The sequence below is a fragment of the Hyaena hyaena genome, unplaced genomic scaffold (genome assembly GCF_003009895.1).
Source record: "Hyaena hyaena isolate Hyena2069 unplaced genomic scaffold, ASM300989v1 scaffold_211, whole genome shotgun sequence".
NCBI lineage: Eukaryota > Metazoa > Chordata > Mammalia > Carnivora > Hyaenidae > Hyaena > Hyaena hyaena.
In genome coordinates this window covers 32,716-52,086 of record NW_024080847.1, presented here as the reverse complement: position 1 = coordinate 52,086, position 19,371 = coordinate 32,716, and the positions used below count along the sequence as shown (strand labels likewise).

The window sequence follows — 19,371 nt, the reverse complement described above, 5'->3', positions numbered from 1 at the left end:
CCCTCTCTCTCTGACCCTCCCCTGCTCACGCTGTCTCTCTCTCTCTCCTAGAAATAAATAAAAAACATTTTAAAAAAAAATTTTTTTTTAATGAATCTTTCTGGGGCGCCTGGGTGGCTCAGTCGGTTAAGTGTCCAACTTCGGCTCAGGTCATGATCTCACCGTGCTTGAGTTGGAGCCCCACAGTGGGCTCTCTGCTGTCAGCACGGAGTTCACTTTGGATCTTCTGTCCCTCCCCCTCCCTGCTAACATGCGCACATGCTCTCTCTCTCTCTCTCCCTCTCTCTCTTTCTCTCTCAAAAATAAACATTAAAAAAAGGGTTTTTTTAATGAAATCAAAATGAATCCTCCTGGGACACCTGGCTGGCTCAGTTGGTGGAGCGCAACTCTTGATCTCAGTGTTGTGAGTTCAAGCCCCATGTTGGGTGTAGAAATTACTTAAAAATGAAATCTTAGGGGGAAAAAAAACGAATCTTCCTTACTTTTTTCTAGCCTCTAAAACAATTTTTTAAAAAATTTTAATGTTTATTTTTGAGAGAGAGTGCAATTGGGGGGAGAGGTAGAGAGGGAGACACAGATTCCAAAGCAGGCTCCAGGCTCAGAGCTGTCAGCACAGAGCCCAGTGTGGGGCTTGAATTCATGAACTGTGAGATCACGACCTGAGCCAAAGTTGGATGCTTAACGGACTGAGTCACTCAGGCACCCCTGGCCTCTAAAATGTTTTAAATCAAATAACATTATCACAGTTCATGGAATGTAAGTTTTACCCGTACTTGCACCATCCTAGAAAAGAAAAGTTTGTATTTCTCCAAGTTTCCTTCTAGTTTTGGTTCCTATTTGCATACATCTTTCACATATGGTTATACCCGTATGTCATATGCTAAATGTGATTTTGTTATTCTAATTGGCTTCCATTTATCACATCTGAAGTTCTCATCATTTGCTAGAGTCTTCAAAATAATATCTAATAGGGGCGCCTGGGTGGCTTAGTCGGTTAAGCGTCCGACTTTCACTTAGGTCATGATCTCACGGTTCGTGGGTTCGAGCCCCGCGTCGGGCTCTGTGCTGACTGCCAGCTCAGAGCCTGGAGCCTGTTTTTCAGAGTCTGTATCTCCCTCTTTCTCTGACCCTCCCCTGCTCACGCTGTCTCTCTCTCTCTCTCCTAGAAATAAATAAAAATATTTTTAAAAAAATAATAATATCTAATAAACTTTTAGCAACACTACTTTGAGAATTGAGCTAATCCATTCCCCTACTGTTAAGACTATTATTTTCCAGTGGCTTCACTTCCATTCCCCTAACTTCTTTTCTGATTCTTAAGTATTAAACCAGCCTTTGTGTTTGACGTGGCTCATGAAATTTCCAAAGAGAAGAAATGATCCTTACACTCAGTCTAAAGGGAGAGCCTGAAAGAAATGCTATGTACTTAGGAGAATCCTCAAATCTTTCCAGAAAGGAAAAGAATGATATAGGCTATACTTCTGTCCCTTTTTCTTAGAACCTGAAATCTCCTATTGCCTTTTGATGAATTGAGCTTAAGGATAAACCCTCCTACTTTGTCACAGCCCCCAAGACCTGAGTGTTACAGGGATGTACTTCACCCCCCTCTGTATTATGCCTGCACAGCTAGTGTTTGTGGGATGGAGTCTTCTTTTTAAATATTATTTTTTAACTTTTTTTTTTTTTTCAGAGAGTGCAGGCAGGGGAGAGGGGCAGAGGGAGAGAGAGAGAGAGAGAGAGAATGAATCTTAAGCAGGCTCCACACTCAGCACGGGGCTCAACACGGGGCTCAATCCCACAACTGAGATCATAACTTGAGCCAAAATCAAAGTCAGATGCCCAATCAGCGGAGCCACCCAGGCGCCCCAGGAGTCTTCTTTTTAGATTTCATGGCTGTATCCCCTACATCTCATTTTGTGGTTTGGTGAAGAAATTCATATTTTAATTTTACAGCCCTACTTGACTTTTCTCCTCCTCTGTACCAGCAGTCTGCCTCTGTGCCCTCAACCTCCTAAATCCTCCTAACATTTCTCTTGTCATCATGGGCTCCTCAAGCCTGGCACAGTTGTGTGCTCACTCACAGACCCGCTTCCTCCACACACATTGTCCTTCCAAGCAGGCGCCATTTTGGAATTGTACTGACCATTTGTTTTGTGGCCCTGACAAAGTGCAGCTATAACGCCAGGTCCCCTCACATGTGTCTCTAGGGACCGATGTGCCATCACCCAAAGACAGAAGTAGTTGTATCCACTCCCACCCTGTCCTAAAGCCTCATTCCATGGCCCTCTGCTCCAAGGGAGAAACCAAGCTGATACTGGCATCTAATTTTGGTTTTCAGGCTATTTCGGAGCAGTAATTTAAAAACTAGCTTAAAGATAACACTAAGAGGGGCGCCTGGTTGGATTAGATCCCTCTTGATCTCGGGGTTATGAGTTCAAGCCCCACATTTGGGTATAGAGATTACTTAAATACATAAGTAAATAAACTTGAAAAAGAGAGAAAGAGAGAGGGAACACAAAGAGATCAAGACAAAGTAGAGCGTTTTACTCATTTGGTTTTCCCATTTGTCACCCACCAAGCAGCTACCTTTTCAAAGAGGCTTAAGCTTCTTGTCTGGAAGCCATGTTTAATAGGAGGCCCCTCAAGTGACATGCTTCTGCGCAGTCCTGGGCACGAAAGACTGGCTCGCTGGGCTGGGCTGGGCTGGCACTTGACCCCCTGAGGGTCTGTCGTATAAATCTTCCTATCTTGTTCACCCATTCCTGTTCTTTTTGCTCCCATTCCCAGAGGGTTTTCAGGCTGATTTCTGTTGTTCCTTCCAACTTGACAAAGCTGCTGATGAGACGCAGTTTGGCCGGAGTGACCAGCACGGCAGTAAAACACCCAGCTCTCTGCACCTGACAGCCAAGGCCCAAAGCCGAGACCGAGCCAAGCCAGGCACGGCAGAACCGACGAATCATGACCAGTTTCATCTAGTGCCTAATCACATCGTGGTCCCCGCAGAAGGAAACGCTTCTAAAAAAACTGAATGCCTCGGCAGAGCACTGAAATTTGACAAAGTGGGCTTAGCACAGTACCGGGCTACGTCCGAGGAGAAGGGCGGCCGGAGAGAGCCCACGAAGGCCAGCGAGTGCTCCCCCGGCCCCGAAGGGCACCGGAAAACCTCATCCAGACCAGATCACGGTACTGAGAGCAAACTCCCGAGCATCCTAGTCGATTCTCACTTGGAGATGACGTGTAACAATTCCTTCCAGGACAAAACTCTGAGGAATTCTCCAAAGAATGAAGTTTTACACACAGACATCATGAAAGGGTCAGGCGAGCCCCAGCCAGACCTCCAGCTCACCAAGAGCTTAGAAACAACATTTAAGAACATCTTGGAACTCAAAAAGGCTGGGCGGCAGCCCCAGAGTGACCCCACGGTTAGTGGCTCTGTTGAGTTAGATTTCCCCAGCTTCTCTCCAATGGCTTCGCAGGAAAACTGCCTGGAAAAGTTCATCCCGGACCACAGTGAAGGCATTGTAGAAACTGACTCCATTTTAGAAGCAGCTGTAAATAGTATCCTAGAGTGTTAATAGCAGCAGCCCCCACCCCTACCCCGTCCCGAGACCCCGCCCCGGACAAGTTACATTCTTTCCTGGCAAAAGCAAATGGAAGTGTTCTCCTGTCTCCAGCCTGCTTGATCTTTCATCACAGGTTATTCTTTCTGATCTTCAATCCCATTCTTTGTTTAAGAGCAATACTCGTGGTGGTTACAGGGAGATCCTTTCGCGAAATTAATCCTTGTTAGAAAGCAGTCTGATAGGCCCTACACATTTCAAGTGTTAACGAAAGCGCTTATAGTCCTTTATTTTTGTGTGTTTGTTTACTTGTTTTATTTAAAAACAAAACAAAACATCATAACTCACTGAGATCACAGTACATGTGGCCCTGGGTAAAATTCTGACAATCATTAAGTCATTTGAAAAGAAAAGACTTATTTAAAAAAAAGCAAACAGGACCGATAGAAGCTACTCTGTGAAAAGAATATCCCACTGCATCTCCCAGCTTTGCTTTTTTGGGTTTGTTGTTGTTGTTGTTGTTGGAGGGGAGACCGCTCAGTTGTGGTTGTGTGTCCCCGCCCCGCCACGGGCCACCTCTGAGCAGGAAGTTGCCAGCGGCTCCGCCAGGGACCCCACAACCCCGAGGACGCAGCCAGTAGCACACAAGCAGGGCCACAAGCAGGGCATTCGCAGGGCATCCTTGTTCATCGTCCGAGGGCTTTTCCGATGCTCGGGGAGCAAAATCTCATGCTTTTCGGCATCCGCGCGGTGCATTTCATCTGGGGAACGCTCCGTTCTTAGTGGCAACAGCATGACTTGCGATCATTTCACCAGGCTAAAATAAAGGAAAACGGAAACCAGTTCAGTGGCACAGTGTACAGGGGCGGCCAGGAGACAGCGTTGAGGAATATAATATGTGTATATATGTAAAAGCATATATATGTTAACTATCGAGGAAAAAAACAAGCGTTTCGCATTTTACAATTGGATTTAGTCAACGTATGGCGTACGTTTTTGTTTGTTGCTGGGTTTCCTTTCGTTGAACCCCTCTGCACCCTCTCCCACAAACAGCCAAGCGTCCAAAGCACTTTCATTTGAAAACTGTGTTGTGATGTTTCAGTTTAAACTCTAAGAGGACTTTGGCCTTGTTTATGCTTCTGGTCTGAGAACAGTAGTCACACACACACCCCTCCCCCGGCAGCAATCATTACCAAAACACAGACAAACCAAAGTAACCATCCAGCCCCCCATAGAAAGAAAAGATCTGAGACATGGGATTCCCACCTGCGAGCCAAAGGACACGCCCTGTCATGGTCTGTGTGTGGCCCGTGTTCCTATTAGTGAACATGACCTATTGCTTTATTTATTTATATTTCTTTTCAGGGAGCTTTCCCCGTTTTCCTTCCTTGTGTTCATGCCCCAGGTCATCCCATCTTGGCTGTTCCCTTCATCCCCAGTGTCATTGTAGCCAGCCCTTCTCTCCCGTCATTGGGAAAAAGCAACATAACGGTATTTCGTATGCAGTCTCCCCACGTGCGCGTGCATGTATCTGAGCTGTTCCCATCCAGAGGTCATTTCTGGTGAAGTGTGGACCCACCCATTCTTCCTCCCATGTGCACGCACTCTCTCATTTATCCTATTGATCTCTCTGGCTTTAGGGGTTACACCCACCGGTCTCCACTCTGATGTGTTGCCAGCACCTGTTTCTGGCTATTGCCAGAATGAGGATGACGCCCATTGTCATGTTGGGTGCTTCTTTTCCAGATTGGCCTGTGATGGAAAGGAAGGCTTCTGATAATTGGAAAGCATGGCAACGGAAGACCCAGACTCTCTCCCTGCCCCTCTCCCCGCACTGCAAGAAACCCCCCTCAGACAGCCAGTCTTCATTAAAGCAAAGTTCCTTTTCCCCACCCACACCCCCGGCCAATAGAACTCGGAAAATCTGGGCCATTTTGGGGTTCCCATTTTTTCCTTATTTGTGCCAACATCCAAGTTGCAGATTTCCCCTTTTTTCCTGTATTGTAACATATTAGAAGGATAAGTTGGTATTGCCAGTTGGAACTTTCCGTTTGGGCCGCCCCGGGGTAACACCCGTCCTGAACACCATGATTTCATAGGCTCTTCTTCTCTTAGGACTCATGCTGCCTTCGTTCCTAGCAAGACTTAAAGATGGTCCCTCCTAATCAAATTCTTCTCATAGTGGAACTTTCTACCTGGAAGCCTTCATGTAGGCTACCAATGAGTTACGTTAATTACTGCCAATCAGTGGAATTCTTAAGAGAAAAGATAAAGCTTCAGGTACATTCGTCACCTCCCTTTCTCCCCCATCCTGCTCTGCTAACCCACTCCCAGCCTTTCTACATACCATCTCGAAGGGTCTTTTGAGCCCTAACACTTGTCTAGCAAATGGAGAGCCTAACTTACCAAAATGAAACTTGTAAATTTTTGTGTCCTTGTATGTAAGTTTACTTTCTATGGAGGAAAGATTCTAGATAATGACAAATGAAGATTACGAAATGTATTTTACTCCTGTGATTAGGTTGTACGCACATGGGTCATAACTCGCATGCTGGGGGGGCCCCCTCCGGCTAAGGGCCAGAGGGCTTCGCCTCGGACGGCCAACTTTCAGTTCAGGTTCATTAGTCAAGGTTAAGTTTTTAGAACTACTTGTACTCAGTAACAAAAATCATTTTCTTTTTTTTTTCTGTTGTTGTGGGAAAAGTGTGCATTTGTTATTAAGCATCTGATTTTCTGTGTCCTTAAGTACTGCCTAAAGATAAAGCAAATTTTAAACTGGCAATTACGAAAAAGAACTATTTTAGCTCTGAAGAATTTAGTAGATTTTGTTAGATTAGGGAGGCCTTACAGACTGACTTGACTTATAGAGGACGCGTCACTCACTGTCAGTGTGGTGTGGGCTTTATTTGCTTAAATACCTTCATTTGTATAGTATGTCTCACTTGAAATTGCTTTGTATACATTTTGTAAAAATATTTATAAAATGTTTTGTAAAAAAAAGTATAACAAATCGCAGTTTATTTTGTTATGTTGGATAAATACTGTTAAAAGAAACCAGTCAGTAACTATATTGTTAATCCATGGTTAGGAAATGTTTAGTTGGAGATTACGAAATGAAACAACCATTGCAATACAGCCAAAGATTTGGGAAAATGCGCAACTGTGATTGTCTTGATTTTGCAAATAGGAATGGCTCTTTTCCCAGAAGAAAAGGGTAAGTAAGCATGCAGTAGGAGTTCTACTGAAATAGATTTACTGTTCCCAAACAGAAGCCTAACTAGTGAGGACACAGGTTTTCATTGACCGGCCTTTCCAAACAGTTTCAGATTCAACAGAGTTGGTTGGTGAGAAAGTTTAGTCACATACATCTCCGGCCTCCAGACCTACTCTTGTCACGTGAGTCCTAAAGGAAGGAAAAATGGGGCCATTTGAGAAGTTAGATAAATGAGCCTCAATCTGCAGGAGGTTTTCTTCAATCACTATATTTGTTTCAGTTAAGGACAAGAAGGCTAAGGCATAAGTCCAGAAAACTATTTTACACAAGACTTACTCCGCAATTATGTTTCTTAAAAAATTTTTTAATGATTGTTTTGGAGACAGAGCATGAGCATGAGCAGGGAAAGGGCAGAGAGAGAGGAAGATACAGAATAATTAGCAGGTTTCAGGCTCTGAGCTGTCAGCACAGAGCCCAACACGGGACTCAAACCCACAAACCATGAGATCATGATCTGAGCCAAAGTCAGATGCTTAGCCAACTGAACCACCCAGGCGCCCCCTTTTTGTTTTTTGTGTTTTTTTTAATGTTTCAGAATTGACATATTTCTCTTTGGGTGCACACATTTGACCAAACTACATTGAGAAAGACCGCTGTAACCTTAACCATAAATTCTGAGGCCCTTCTGAGTTCTTGCCCACACAAGACGGACGCTACCCAGATTGCTAGAGAAGCTGCCATAGGGTGAAATGTATTTCCAGGGTGAAGGTTTAAGACTCCTTAAAGTTTTCTTTGGGGCCTAGGATTTACACTTATATTCCTTATGGTTGAACTGTGCCCCACCTCCACTCCCACCCTTAAAGCAGCAGTCGGGAAATCAAGATTCTGCAGTAACCAATATATAAACAGGAAGTAGAATAATTACTGCTAGAATAATTACATCACTGGATGGATCCCTTCATGTCTTTTATCCACTGTTGGTCTGATGTCAAGATTCTCTTCTAAGGACAAACGTGTGCCCTATGTGACATCCCTTCCCCTCTTCAGGCCATTTGCAATGGGAGTGCCCCATGGATGAAGGATGATCTAGCTGCTTGGCTCGGATCAGCCTCTGTTCCCCAGGGGCTTGCCCAGAGGAAAGACCAGGCATCTTCTCTAAGGATGGTTAAAGCCCTCAGTCCTGGGTACGGGGGGCTGTGTTCCGGGAAAGGGGCCAGTGGATTCTTGGGGGCAAAGAGAAAAGGAAGAAGCCAGTCTGTGGCCACCAACACAGCACTGCTCAGGCAACACTCTGGCTGAGCCATCCTCAAGGGGCTAGGCCCTGGGTTCAGGCTCTGACTCTGCGTCAGCCTTGCATCTGTGCTCTCAGAGACAGACTGACAGCTCCTGGCTATCCAGCTGAAAAGAGCGTTAACCACCATACATTTTTTGAGTTCATGGGCACCAGGCTAGGTACTGGGGCTAGATGGATAATTCAGGTAGGACTTCTCTCAAAGAGCTCACAGTCTAGAGAGGAAACAAGCACACAAATAATTGCATTACGTTTGGGAAGTGAGTGGAGTTCAGGAGAGAAGAAACTGGGGCTAAGATCCTTCCCGACCTGCCACTTTGGTAAAGTTGCAATGTATATTCTAGTGCCTTGCTTCTCAAGTTCATCCTGAGTTACATCTGGGAAAAGGTTAATGATGCTTTGTGCGGGAAAGAAGAAAAAGGCATTTTGTAATTATAGGGGTAAAGATTATGGAGAAAGTAGCACTGTCATAGTATAAAGTGAATTCTGTAATATGAATAGTGTCTTATGTTGCTGCCTGTGAAAGGCCATTATAAGAAGCCCTAATCTACAGTTCTCACGGGCACATGCTGGAGCCTAGCCTTTGAAAACACTTGGCAAGCCACAAGGATCCTCGGAAAAAATCACTTCTGCGAAGGTCTGGGAAAGCAGTACCACAGGATGGGCAGAAAGTGCTTTGGGTAGCAGAATCTAGAAGTGGGTTCTAGTACCTTGTCTAACACCTAACTAGGTATCTTAGTGCAAGTTACCCTCGGCCTCAACCGCCTGCCTATGAAATGGGAAGCTCTCTCCTGGTCCTCCACTTAAGGTATAAAAGGAGGTGTTACTGAAGAAGTACGGAAGGTAGGAGAAGCTAAGAGGCATTACCCCTGAAATAATTCGGAAAAGGTTTGGTTTTTCTGTTTTGTTTTTGGTCTTTCCCTACTGTACACTGTGTACTTTCTGCTCTCGCTTTCCTGGGTCTACCCTGGACCCTCAAAGGCTGCTGGCCTTCACATGTTCTCTCCTTTTTTCCTTTACACTTTTGCTCCCTTCTGCTTGTTTTTCATCAGGAGCAAAATCTGTTGGCCATGTTGTCTTCCCCAACTCCAGGCTCATCTGATCTCTTTCCTACCTGTTTCCTGGTAACCTCATGTCACTTCTTGAGGAAGCAACTAGGAAAGCTGGAAGCTTTCCTAGTGGAAAGCCCACTTCCTGAAGGTTCATTATCCAAGAAAGAGGTTTGGGGCAGATGGGAAATTGCAGGTGGAGTCCTCTCCTGGGCGGGTTGGGTGCAGTGGTTTTGCCTTACTGAGAAGGCACAGCTCAATTAGCTTTTAAGAGATTCCAAATAATCCCAGAGTGCAGACAATACAGAAGTAACCTACTATGGAATATGCTGGAAAAAGAACCCTGGAGTCAATTCAGAGAGCCGCCAAAGGTTTGTCCTCAAAGGATTTTTTTTCAATGTTTATTTTTGAGAGAGAGAGAGGCAGACACAGAATCCGAAGCAGGCTCTAGGCTCTGAGCCATCAGCACAGAGCCCGACGTGGGGCTCAAATCCATGAACCGCGAGATCGTGAACCAAGCTGGAGTCAGATCCCCAACTGACTGAGCCACCCAGTCACCCACCCAGTCTCTTTTCAGAAAGAGAAAGGGCGTGTGCAAGGGTGAGGGGCAGAGAGAAAACAAGAGAGAATCCCAAGCAGGCTCTGTGCTGACAGCGGGGCTGAATCCCACGAACCGTGAGATCATGAGCTGAGCTGAAATCAAGAGTTGGACGCTTAACCAACTAAGCCACCCAGGCACCCCAGGAAAGAAAGGGATGGAAGGAAAGACTTAAGACCATTAAGCTTGAGAAAGACAGGAACAAGGAAACTGCAGTTCTTAGTAAGTGGAAATCCTTAAAGTCTTGCCCCAGACCTCCTATGTTTCTTCCATCATCACTCTGCTCAAGATTCAAAACCCAGAGAAGTTTAGCATCTCATGCGCCCTGCCACTGGGGAAATAGAAGATTACAAGATCTTCAGAAACACCCCTACAGCTTACGTATTTGGGAGGACCACCATTTAGATAGGATACCTCACCCCACTCCATGATGGTACACGACGAAGTAGAAACCAGTCCACAAGAGAAATGGGATGCTGTTAGGAAATGGAAATGGTTACCAGCAGGCCAACAAAAATGAAAAATGCCATTAAGACTTCAGGACATGAAGCCCTACCTCATTGCATATAGTTGCATAATCTTCCATGATTTAAATCATTCCAAAAAGGGACCTATGACAACAGGCCATCCCCCATTCTCATTCAGCATTCTCACCTTGAAATAAAAAGTCTTGGATCTTGCCTCATGCCGGGGCATGTGGTCAGTGTCAGTAAACATGTATTCAGTTAGTGACTAATTTTGGGTTGACGAGGCCTCCATCACTCTTCCTCTGCATCTTGTGGAAAGATGGCTTCGAAACTGAGAATAAGCACTCTCTTCGGACCATCTGCTCGCATTGGAAAACCTTTCTGAATTGCGGCCTCCAAGTCTCTTTCAGCCAGTATTGAAACGCCTTCTCTCCTTACTACCTTCTGTACCACAGGACCTACGTTTTATCTGCAGATAGTTACAAAATATTGACTGATTTTTGTTCCTTGTTTCCTATCTAATAAATGTTTTACACTTTGGTGACCCTTGTTTTTGCCTTTTTACAAGGTAAGACACATGTGAAGTGCTAAGTTAGTGAGAAGGAGTCTTACACCAGTCTTTTGACTCCAAAGACTATGTTGTCCTTTAATGTTTGTTCATCAGGTAATGAGCTCTGTGTACGGCACGATCTCTCCGGTTGACTTAGTTATACAGCACATACCAATAGGATGCTTTGAGCTTAGTTAAAAAGCCCCTGAAGGTGCCCACTATTGTGACAGGAGCTGTAGAAGATGGAGAAGTAGGAGATAAGTCCCCTGCCTTCAGAGCACCCTATCTGATTAAGGAAACAATAAATCAAACAGTACAGGCTCAGATCTGCGATGATGCCTGTAAGTGCAGAGGGCCAAATAATGACACTGGGATAAATATGTATACTGTACTAAACATGTGACAAGGCCGGGAGACATTTTCTTTTGTCACATCTGGGCCGGGGGTGCTACTGGCATGTAGGGGGTAGAAGCCTGGGATGCTTCCAAACATCCCACAATGCACAGGAAAAGGCCGCCATAATAGAGAATAATCTGGCCCCAAAAGCCAACAGTGCCAAGATTGAGAAACTTCCTGCTCCAGACCTTTAGGAACCACCATGAGCAAGGCAGGGATGCCCCCTGCCCTCCTAGTATGAAGAAATGTTAAAAATAAAATGGGCTGAAGGAGTTTAGAAAAAGGAAAGAGACTACTCTAGAGTCTTGCTCAAGTGCAGTCCATAGACCTGAAGCATGACATCATTTTGAAGCATGTTTAAAAAAGTAGAGTATCAGCTCCTCCCCACCCCAAAATGAATTAAACACCTGCATTGTAGGGGAGCCTGGGTGGCTGTCTTAAGCATCAGACTTCAGCTCAGTTCATGATCCCGGGGTTTGTGGGTTTGAACCCCAAGTCAGGCTCTGTGATGGAGCCTGCTTCGGATTCTGTGTCTCTCTCTCTCTCACCGCCCCGCTGTCTATCAAGAATAAACATTAAAAAAAACTTTTTTAAATCTGCATTTTAATACCACCAGGCGACCACTATGCACATTAGTGCTGGAGGCACTGCACTGGAAGTTTCCAAAATACAGGACGTCGGTTTTCACTGTTTTATGCAGACCAGGAAAAAAAGAAGCAAATTCCAGGCGGTGAAGAGCTTTAAGAGGGAAGATTCTGAGACGGCAAGGAGGAATTTCTAGTTTTCCATCCAGCACTGATTAACAACATAGTGTTACCTGCTTACACTCATTGTGCTAAGCGTTTTATATGGAATATTTTACATAATCCTCGCAACGCTATTGGGTAGGTTCGTTTTATGGGTAAAGCAAACCACGGTACAGAGGGGTTAAATAACCTGCTCCGGGTCCCACTGATGGAGCCGGGCTGACGGAACGGACGCTGCCCTCCTTACCATCCGAAATCCTCCACAAACACCTCCACCCACGCGTGAGAGCCAAAGTCACAGCAGCCGCAGCTCGCGCCACCCAGCACAAGGCTCTACTGCCAGCCCGTCTCCCTTTCCGCACGCGCAGCCGCAGGGAAGCGGAAGGAGCGGCGCGCGCTCCACACCGGAAGTCGTAGGAAGTGGGAAGTGTTTATTTACAGCCCAGCCACCAGCCTGTGAAGGGGGCGGGGTTTTGAAAATGAAACAGACCCTAAAGGGCTCGGAGGCAGTGCGAAGGAAGCTTTGTGCAAACTCGTCAGGGAATCTGTATTAGCGAGACCTCAGCTGTTCACGGCAGCTAACTGGCTGGGCTCGCCGTGTTATAAACCTTGAGCTGGAAGACACATCTCTATGGTCAACTACACATAGAGCGGTCCTTCCCCACGTGGTGGGGCTGCGCATGAGCAGTAGCCGGCAGCCGCTGCTTTGGAAACATGGCGGAGCAAGAGTGAGTGTTTGGGGTTTGAATCTCTCAAGTGGGGCGTTGAGCATCCGGTGCCATCCACGGTGTTTATTCCTCCGTGGCGGAAAATAAGGATACTTGTGGACGGAAGGAAGAGAATAGAAAAGACTCCAGATTACAGAGAGTAGGATGAAGAGTAAAGAGCCGAAGGATTCGGGCTGCCGGTCAGAGGAAGGGAGCCGCCGTCAAGTTCGGGTTACCTTGGCGGGCGGACTGGAGAGTGCCAGTTTGGGGTTCGCCCAGCCTGACTTAAGATAGGTCTGTACTCGCCCCGACCCCACGGAGTTTTACTAGGATCACGTAGCTGCTGGTGTCTTTAAAAGGCTGTGGCAGTAAAAGCTCCATTGGAGGCATACGAGGACGAGTGTCCAAGGGGTTCATGACTTATTACTTTAGGAAAGAGTGAATGTTAAGGGGTCCGTTTTGAGGACTGAAGTAAGACACCACAGGTTTCAGGGAAGTATGTCTTTAGGAATTTGACTAGAGTAATGTTTCTTAAAGCCCAAGAGATGGTTTAGAAAGTCATTGAAAATTTGTTTCGTAAGCATGATCTCTGATCGCAATTTTCCGTTATCAGGCAAAGAAAAAAGATCCCTTTGGTTCCAGAAAATCTCCTGAAAAAGAGGAAAGCTTATCAGGCCCTTAAAGCCACTCAAGCGAAGCAGGCACTTTTGGACAAGAAGGAGGTAATGATGGGAACCAAGAGAAGGGATTTAGAATATATTTGGTGAGTTATATCTAGCGTGAGTTGAACTAGATTTGATATCAACAGTCCCTTTCCCTATCGATTCTATGAAAGCCGGTATACAGTTCATGTTTTCATTTAACAAATATTTCTAGCTTTCTGCGGATAAAATGTTGGAGTAGTTTGTTAAGGAAAAAGTGAAGGAGACATTGTACTATTTAGGTTCATACCAACTGATTAGAAAAACCAAACATGCCCTTTACTTGGAAGAAAACATCTTTTTTCATGGGCCAAACAATTTTCGTCATTTGCCAAACGTTTTGGGAAAATACATATTTTGGAGTCTGGAAGATGAAACAAATTCATGCTCATTCTGTACTTTATGAGGCTTAACACAATGTTGGGTTCCATAAACGTTTGTTGGTAACGTTGGCTAACAGCATGTAAACTAACTTGTTTATTTATCAGAGGCTTTTTTAGGGGTTTCTGAGTTTTCACAACTCTACCTTGGGTATCTCATTTTTACCTTATCTAGAATAGAAGATGTTTGCTTCTTTTTGCGGAACATAGTGGGAAATAACACTCAGTGGATAGTGAGCAGTGAATTACTGTTGTGGAAGTAAAACTAGAGGCACAAAATGGTGATGATGCCTTTTCTGTAGCAGAAGAAAGGAAAAGAGGTCAAGTTTAAGCGACTGGAATGGTTCCTACATGATTCCTGGCGGCAGCAACGTGACAGGGTGCGACTCAGACGACTAGAAGTGAAACCTCACGGTTTGGAAGTGCCGGATAAACATTCCTTGGCCTTTGTTGTACGCATCCAAAGGTGAGGAACTTGCCAGATTGCATAGGCTGGGGCAAACTTGGTTCACCTTGAGGCCCTTTTCTAGGGAGATGAGCTCTGTAATAGGCTTTAAGCCCCTAAGGCAAGTTGTGCTAGGAATTCAGAGTTGAGCACAACATAGTTTTTGCCTTTAAGGTTAAGGAGACCGATCTGAGGCAAATAACACATGAAAAGATAACAAGTGCTATGAGGGTCGACTGCTGCGAGGGCGGTACTAGTTGAGGACACTCTAAGGCAGGAACTTGAAGCTGAGACCTGCAGACATGGAAGGAAGTCAGAAGTGTTGGGGAGCTTTCCAGGCATAGATGCAGAAAGTCCTGAATTGTGGGAATCAAGGCCTCTTTCTAGGAACTGAAACAAAGTCAAGTGGATGGAGTGTATTCAGTGCAGGGGAGAGTTCATAAGCTTTTCCCTCATTTAGTCATACTTTACCCCGTCAATCTGCATGTACAATTGCGTCTTCCTATTTCCCTACCCACTCATCCAAACCAGAAACCTGTGGGCTTTAACTATTTTTTGAGTCCTTTATTAACCTCCCTACCCTTTCCCATAATCTCTCCCGGACCATCACATTAGCTCACTGGGTCTCCCTGCCTCTGGTGTCACACTTTCAGATCTGTCCTATATGCTCTTCTCAGTGGTTGTCACTCAGAAAGCTGATTGTCCCTCCTTTACCTAAAATCTTCCGTGCTTTTACTGCCCACAGAAGCAAGTCCAGCTTCCTTTGCGGGACATCCACAGCCCTACACACTCACTCACACACCCCCCACACAAAATCAGGGCCCAGTGTGTTCCTGTAGCACCTCAGGCATCGCCCCACATCATGTGAGAATGATCTGTTGGTACAGCTGCCACCTCCTGACCTCGCCTGTGAGCCACAGTCTGTGTCTTGCTCGTCTGTGAGCCACAGTCTGTGTCTTGCTCTCTGGGTGCCCTATGGTGGCAAACATTTCATAGGTCCTTGCTGGACTGACAAAAACTGAATAGAACCTGACCTCCTGTCGCTCACTTCAGGATTAACGGGGTGAGTTCACTGGTGCAGAGGACCATTGCAAGGCTTCGCCTGAAGAAGATTTTCAGTGGTGTCTTCTTCAGAGTGACCCCCCAGACCATAAAAACACTGCGAATAGTGGAACCTTATGTGACCTGGGGGTGAGTACGGTTTTTGTGTGCACAGATTCGTATTAGATTATTGGTGCGCATGATGAGAACATGTGAGTGCTGCCCTCCAAGGCTCGTGTCTCTGTGTTGAAGAAACACTTTGTTGTGACCACGGTCACCAGAAATCAACTGCCGGCCGTAGAACTCAGGAACACGGGGGCAGACAGAGCAGGAGGTCCCAGTGCTGCTGATCATGTACCAAGAAAAGTATCATGGGGGTTGGGGAGTGCTTGTGAGCTTGTGAACTACGGCTGAATAAGATGGTAGAAGAGAAGAGAAATTAATTCTTGGAGTCTTGAGGCAGAGCTCGCGGCAGTGCTTGTGTAAGAGTGCTGTGCCTGCAGGAGCGCCTAGCTGGCTCAGAAGAGCGCGTGACTCTTGATGTTGGGGTCCTGAGTTTAAGCCCCACGTTGGGTGTAAGATTAGTTAAATAAAACTCACCAAGAAAAAAAAAAAGTAGTGTTCTTTCAAACATTAAAACCCAGCACATGCTTCGATTTAACCATCTTGAGTAGACAGTTGTATAAGGCTAAAGTCCTGGATTGTAAGCTAGCGTTTGTTTTTGCTTTTGCCTGGGAAAGGTGGGGGTTTTTTTGTTTTTTGGTAAAAATTTCTATCCATAAATTTTAATTATTAATTACATAGGGCCCTTCTGGTTTTTTACTCGTTTCCTCACTTGTGTACGTCCCAGCATTCCAGCTGCAGTGTGACTGCACTTTCTGGTGGGGAGAAGGGGTGGGAGGAGACTCCCTCCTCAGCCAGACCGCAGGGCTGAGTGACTGACCAGTGTGTGGGGGGCGCCAGGGGCTAACAAGGCTGTGCTTTATTCTGCCTCACGTAGATTTCCAAATCTGAAGTCTGTCCGGGAACTCATCCTGAAACGTGGACAAGCCAAGGTCAAGAATAAAACCATCCCTCTGACAGACAACATGGTGATTGAGGAGCACCTGGGTGAGTGTTGCATCTTAGGGGTCAGGTGGGGCAGAAAGCAAGGATCTCTGGTGGTCTTGCTGTGCGATTTAGGTAGTATTGTTCTTGGAGTCCCCGAAACCTGCCAGATTGCCCAGCTCTGGCCTATAAGAGCCTCACAGTCTGTACTGGGGAAATGTTGCATAAAGAATCTGTATCCTTGTGTTTTCCAGGGAAGTATGGTGTTATTTGCTTGGAAGACCTCATTCATGAAATTGCCTTTCCGGGGAAGAATTTCCAGGCGATTTGTGAGTTCTTACGTCCTTTCCATCTCTCAGTGGCCCGTCATGCTACCAAGAATAGAGTGGGCTTCCTCAAGGAGGTGGGCTTGCCCGGCTATCGAGGCGAACGCATCAATCAGCTCATTCGGCAGCTGAATTAAATCCAGGTGAGGCAGGGCTGAAAACTGCCCTTGGCTGACTTGATGGGCCATTCTTTGCCACTTAAAAATTCTTCCTGCATTTACCAGTATCAGAGAAACGTTGGCATTTGAGTGGTGGAGGGCAGAGGGAGACTGGTATCTACAAGTCTAATAGATGGAAATGTGCTTGGAATAGTGAATGCCTGGTTAGGACATGGGGTATTCCCATGTGTTTTCCAACAGTTACAGGCTGGAAAATGTTTTGAGTAGCAAAAAAAAATTTTCTGTATTGCTGTGGTCATATACCTGGAAATAGAATATTCAAATCTAATTTCAAAAAGGGTTTGAAGATATAAACCCTCTCTGTGGAAGGTGTCTTAACTTTTTGAAATTGCTTATTGTACTTAATCTTCAGTGCCAACTTTCATTGAACTTCTATTAATGAAGTTGTGGGGTTTTTTTCCTCAATATCTGAAAGCACAGCACATTGGAGCCATGTGTTTTGTCTTTTGGAATTGTTATCAGTGTCTTCGAAGAAGATTATTTTCTGCTATGTCTTCAGAAACTAGATGGGGAGGATTCAAGGAAAAGATGACGACGTTCCTGGCAGGCACTTCTGGTCGCAGTCCCCGTCCAAGAAAAAGTTGCAGTGTGTTTTGCACGTTGACTGCACTGTCCCCTCTCAAGTCAGCAGTGGACTCATGCTACGGAAGAGGGAACCCTGCTACGTCACATCTTCTGTTCTGGGGTTTGATGTTGGTAAACGACTATCCAAGCATGAACACAAGACCGCAGTGGACCAAGCTCAGGGACATACTTGAACCTGGGGGCTCCTGGGGCTTTTTTCTGGAAGGAACTTAAAATACAAAGAGCACGAACACAGTGCTCAGTTGTCCCTGCTGTGAGTCCGTGTTCTGACTTTTTCAGTGACAGCTTTGTGAGTTCTCAGGCTTGGCCGGCCCCAAAGTGTATCTGGTGACTTCCTTCTCATAGCCTGCAGGTGACTTAGTCCTTTTCTCTGGCTCAGGATTTTAACCTATTGTTGGGTCTATGAGGAGGGAGGGACCCTTGTCCCAGGAAAGTACGTACTCTCAAATTATTGCTCGGAAATGTGTATGTTCATGGACTCTTCCAAGGGACCCAGGCACCTTCTGTGGGGAAGGCCTGCACTACCCAGGCCCTGACCTTGTTGGTCTCCTCCAGCCCCCTGTCCTGTGGAAGACCAAAGCTTACCAAGATGCCTTTTTCCCCTGGAGCCGGTTGGGTGTTTTCCTGTTAGAATCACAGTGGCAGATTCCCGAGGCCCCTGTACTATCTACCTGAGGGGAAAGCTCACCATTTATTTCTGCTGGGCTTCAAGATGGGATTTTCTTGGTTTGGCATGGATGAAATTAGTACTGTTAGGTCTTTTAGGCCCCAGGCAGTCTTAATTGAACCCTCTCCTTGCATAATCTAGACTTCAAAAGTACGGCTTTCTACCCTGCTAGTAACCATGTATAGACCACCGCTAGGGCTCCTGGGGACATGAAACCAAAAAAGGGGATCTGATCTGCTTGTGTTTATCATCAGTGTCCCCCTCCTAGGTGGGTCTTCCTCTGTTCCTTCGTTGCCTCAGTTGCCATCTGAGTAGTTGGTGAGGGTGTGCCAGGCGTAGATAAGACTGGAAAACCTGCTTCACCATTGTGTCCCCTGGTCCCTTAAGATCAGCTCTGCTACACTTTTGGCTCATGGGGCCCTCAAACATAGCTGTGAGGTTGAGTTAGAAGTAGAACAATGCCTTAAAATGTGCCAGGTTATGAGGTAATTAATTAGGTTGGTTGGCTCAAGAGTTAACCTGCCAGGAATAGATGTTCGAGCTTACTCTTCTATTTTAAAGCATTGGGAAATCAAATTACTTTAAAATGATGTATCAAAAAGCCATGGGAAAAGAGCATTTGAGAATGTGGAAGCCCAAGGTTTCTATTGCAGATATATTTTATACTAAATAGAAGAAGGGGGCACCTCGGTGTCTTGATTTCTACTCAGGTGATGATTCCAGGGTCATGGGATCGAGCCCCACTTCAGGATCCACATTGAGTGTGGAAACTGCTTAAGATCTCTCTCCAATGTTTTCACTCTCTCTAAAAAAAAAAAAAAAACCCACAAGAATAACACTTCCATTCTTGCCTGCAAAATGGGAGTAATATAGCATGTGTGCCTCACTCACACAGTTGTTCAAAGGGTTAAGCTTTTGCTATTATTTTTAATAGTTTTTAACTTAGAATTCTGTGTAAATAAATGTTACAGAAATTAATGTATTGCTGAGGTGCCTGGGTGGCTCAGTTAATTAAGCATCCAACTTTGGCTCAGGTCATGATCTCATGGTTTGGAGTTCCAGCCTTGCATTGGGGTCTGTGCTGACAGCACAGAGCCTGGAGCCTGCTTCAGATTCTGACCCCCTTTGTGCCCCTTCACCACTTGGCGTGTGCATGCACTCATGCTCTCTCAGAACTAAATATTTTTAAAAATTTAACATACTGCTGTATCATGAACTATGCTCTACTATTCCCTGAACAAGTTGTGAAATATCATTTCTGAGAAAAATTAGTCCTATTGTATGATTTGTAGATGGTGTGAATCATTCATGGCTGTCAACACCCATACCTATCAACATATAGCCATATGTGTGTGTGTGTGTGTGTGTTCAATTAGAGGTGTAGGAAAAACAAAAAACCTTAGTTTCAGGAACTAAGGTAGG

At 45.5% G+C, this 19,371-nt stretch overlaps 2 protein-coding genes and 1 long non-coding RNA gene across 7 annotated transcripts in view; 2 read left to right on the top strand and 1 right to left on the bottom strand.

The window, feature by feature from the left end:
- Nucleotides 1-3,981, top strand: part of BICRAL (BRD4 interacting chromatin remodeling complex associated protein like) — an 82,448-nt gene extending 78,467 nt beyond the window's left edge. For both annotated transcript variants that reach the window (XM_039242653.1, XM_039242654.1), the window contains one exon: nt 2,788-3,981. In XM_039242653.1, coding sequence (XP_039098584.1) covers nt 2,788-3,575 — 788 coding nt within the window. In that variant the 3' untranslated portion in view covers nt 3,576-3,981. The remainder of the gene's footprint in view (nt 1-2,787) is intronic.
- A 97-nt stretch (nt 3,982-4,078) lies between these two features.
- LOC120238720 lies at nt 4,079-12,237 on the bottom strand. 3 transcript variants are annotated; one of them, XR_005530296.1, is made up of 3 exons: nt 12,119-12,237; nt 5,140-5,312; nt 4,079-4,377 (listed from the first exon to the last, which is right to left on the bottom strand). It is a non-coding gene; the product is annotated as an uncharacterized LOC120238720 (long non-coding RNA). The 3 variants fall into 3 exon arrangements; XR_005530297.1 differs by having other exon boundaries at nt 5,166-5,312; XR_005530295.1 differs by having other exon boundaries at nt 5,214-5,312.
- Nucleotides 12,238-12,342: 105 nt separating this feature from the next.
- On the top strand, nt 12,343-17,534 carry RPL7L1 (ribosomal protein L7 like 1). 2 transcript variants are annotated; one of them, XM_039242658.1, is made up of 7 exons: nt 12,343-12,599; nt 13,192-13,300; nt 13,965-14,125; nt 15,158-15,295; nt 16,146-16,255; nt 16,447-16,661; nt 17,101-17,534. In XM_039242658.1, the coding sequence occupies exons 1-6, from the start codon at nt 12,586-12,588 to the stop codon at nt 16,653-16,655; spliced, it is 741 nt and encodes a 246-aa protein (XP_039098589.1). In that variant the 5' UTR covers nt 12,343-12,585; the 3' UTR covers nt 16,656-16,661; nt 17,101-17,534. The 2 variants fall into 2 exon arrangements, with proteins under 2 accessions (XP_039098589.1, XP_039098588.1); XM_039242657.1 differs by having other exon boundaries at nt 12,345-12,599; nt 13,962-14,125.
- The last annotated feature ends 1,837 nt before the right edge of the window (nt 17,535-19,371 follow it).

Bases quoted from the DNA above. Each gene is read 5' to 3' on its own strand.
- RPL7L1 (XM_039242657.1), top strand. The intron at 13,301-13,961 runs GTAATGATGGGA...CCTTTTCTGTAG, and splicing joins CACTTTTGGACAAGAAGGAG to CAGAAGAAAGGAAAAGAGGT. The intron at 15,296-16,145 runs GTGAGTACGGTT...TGCCTCACGTAG, and splicing joins GAACCTTATGTGACCTGGGG to ATTTCCAAATCTGAAGTCTG.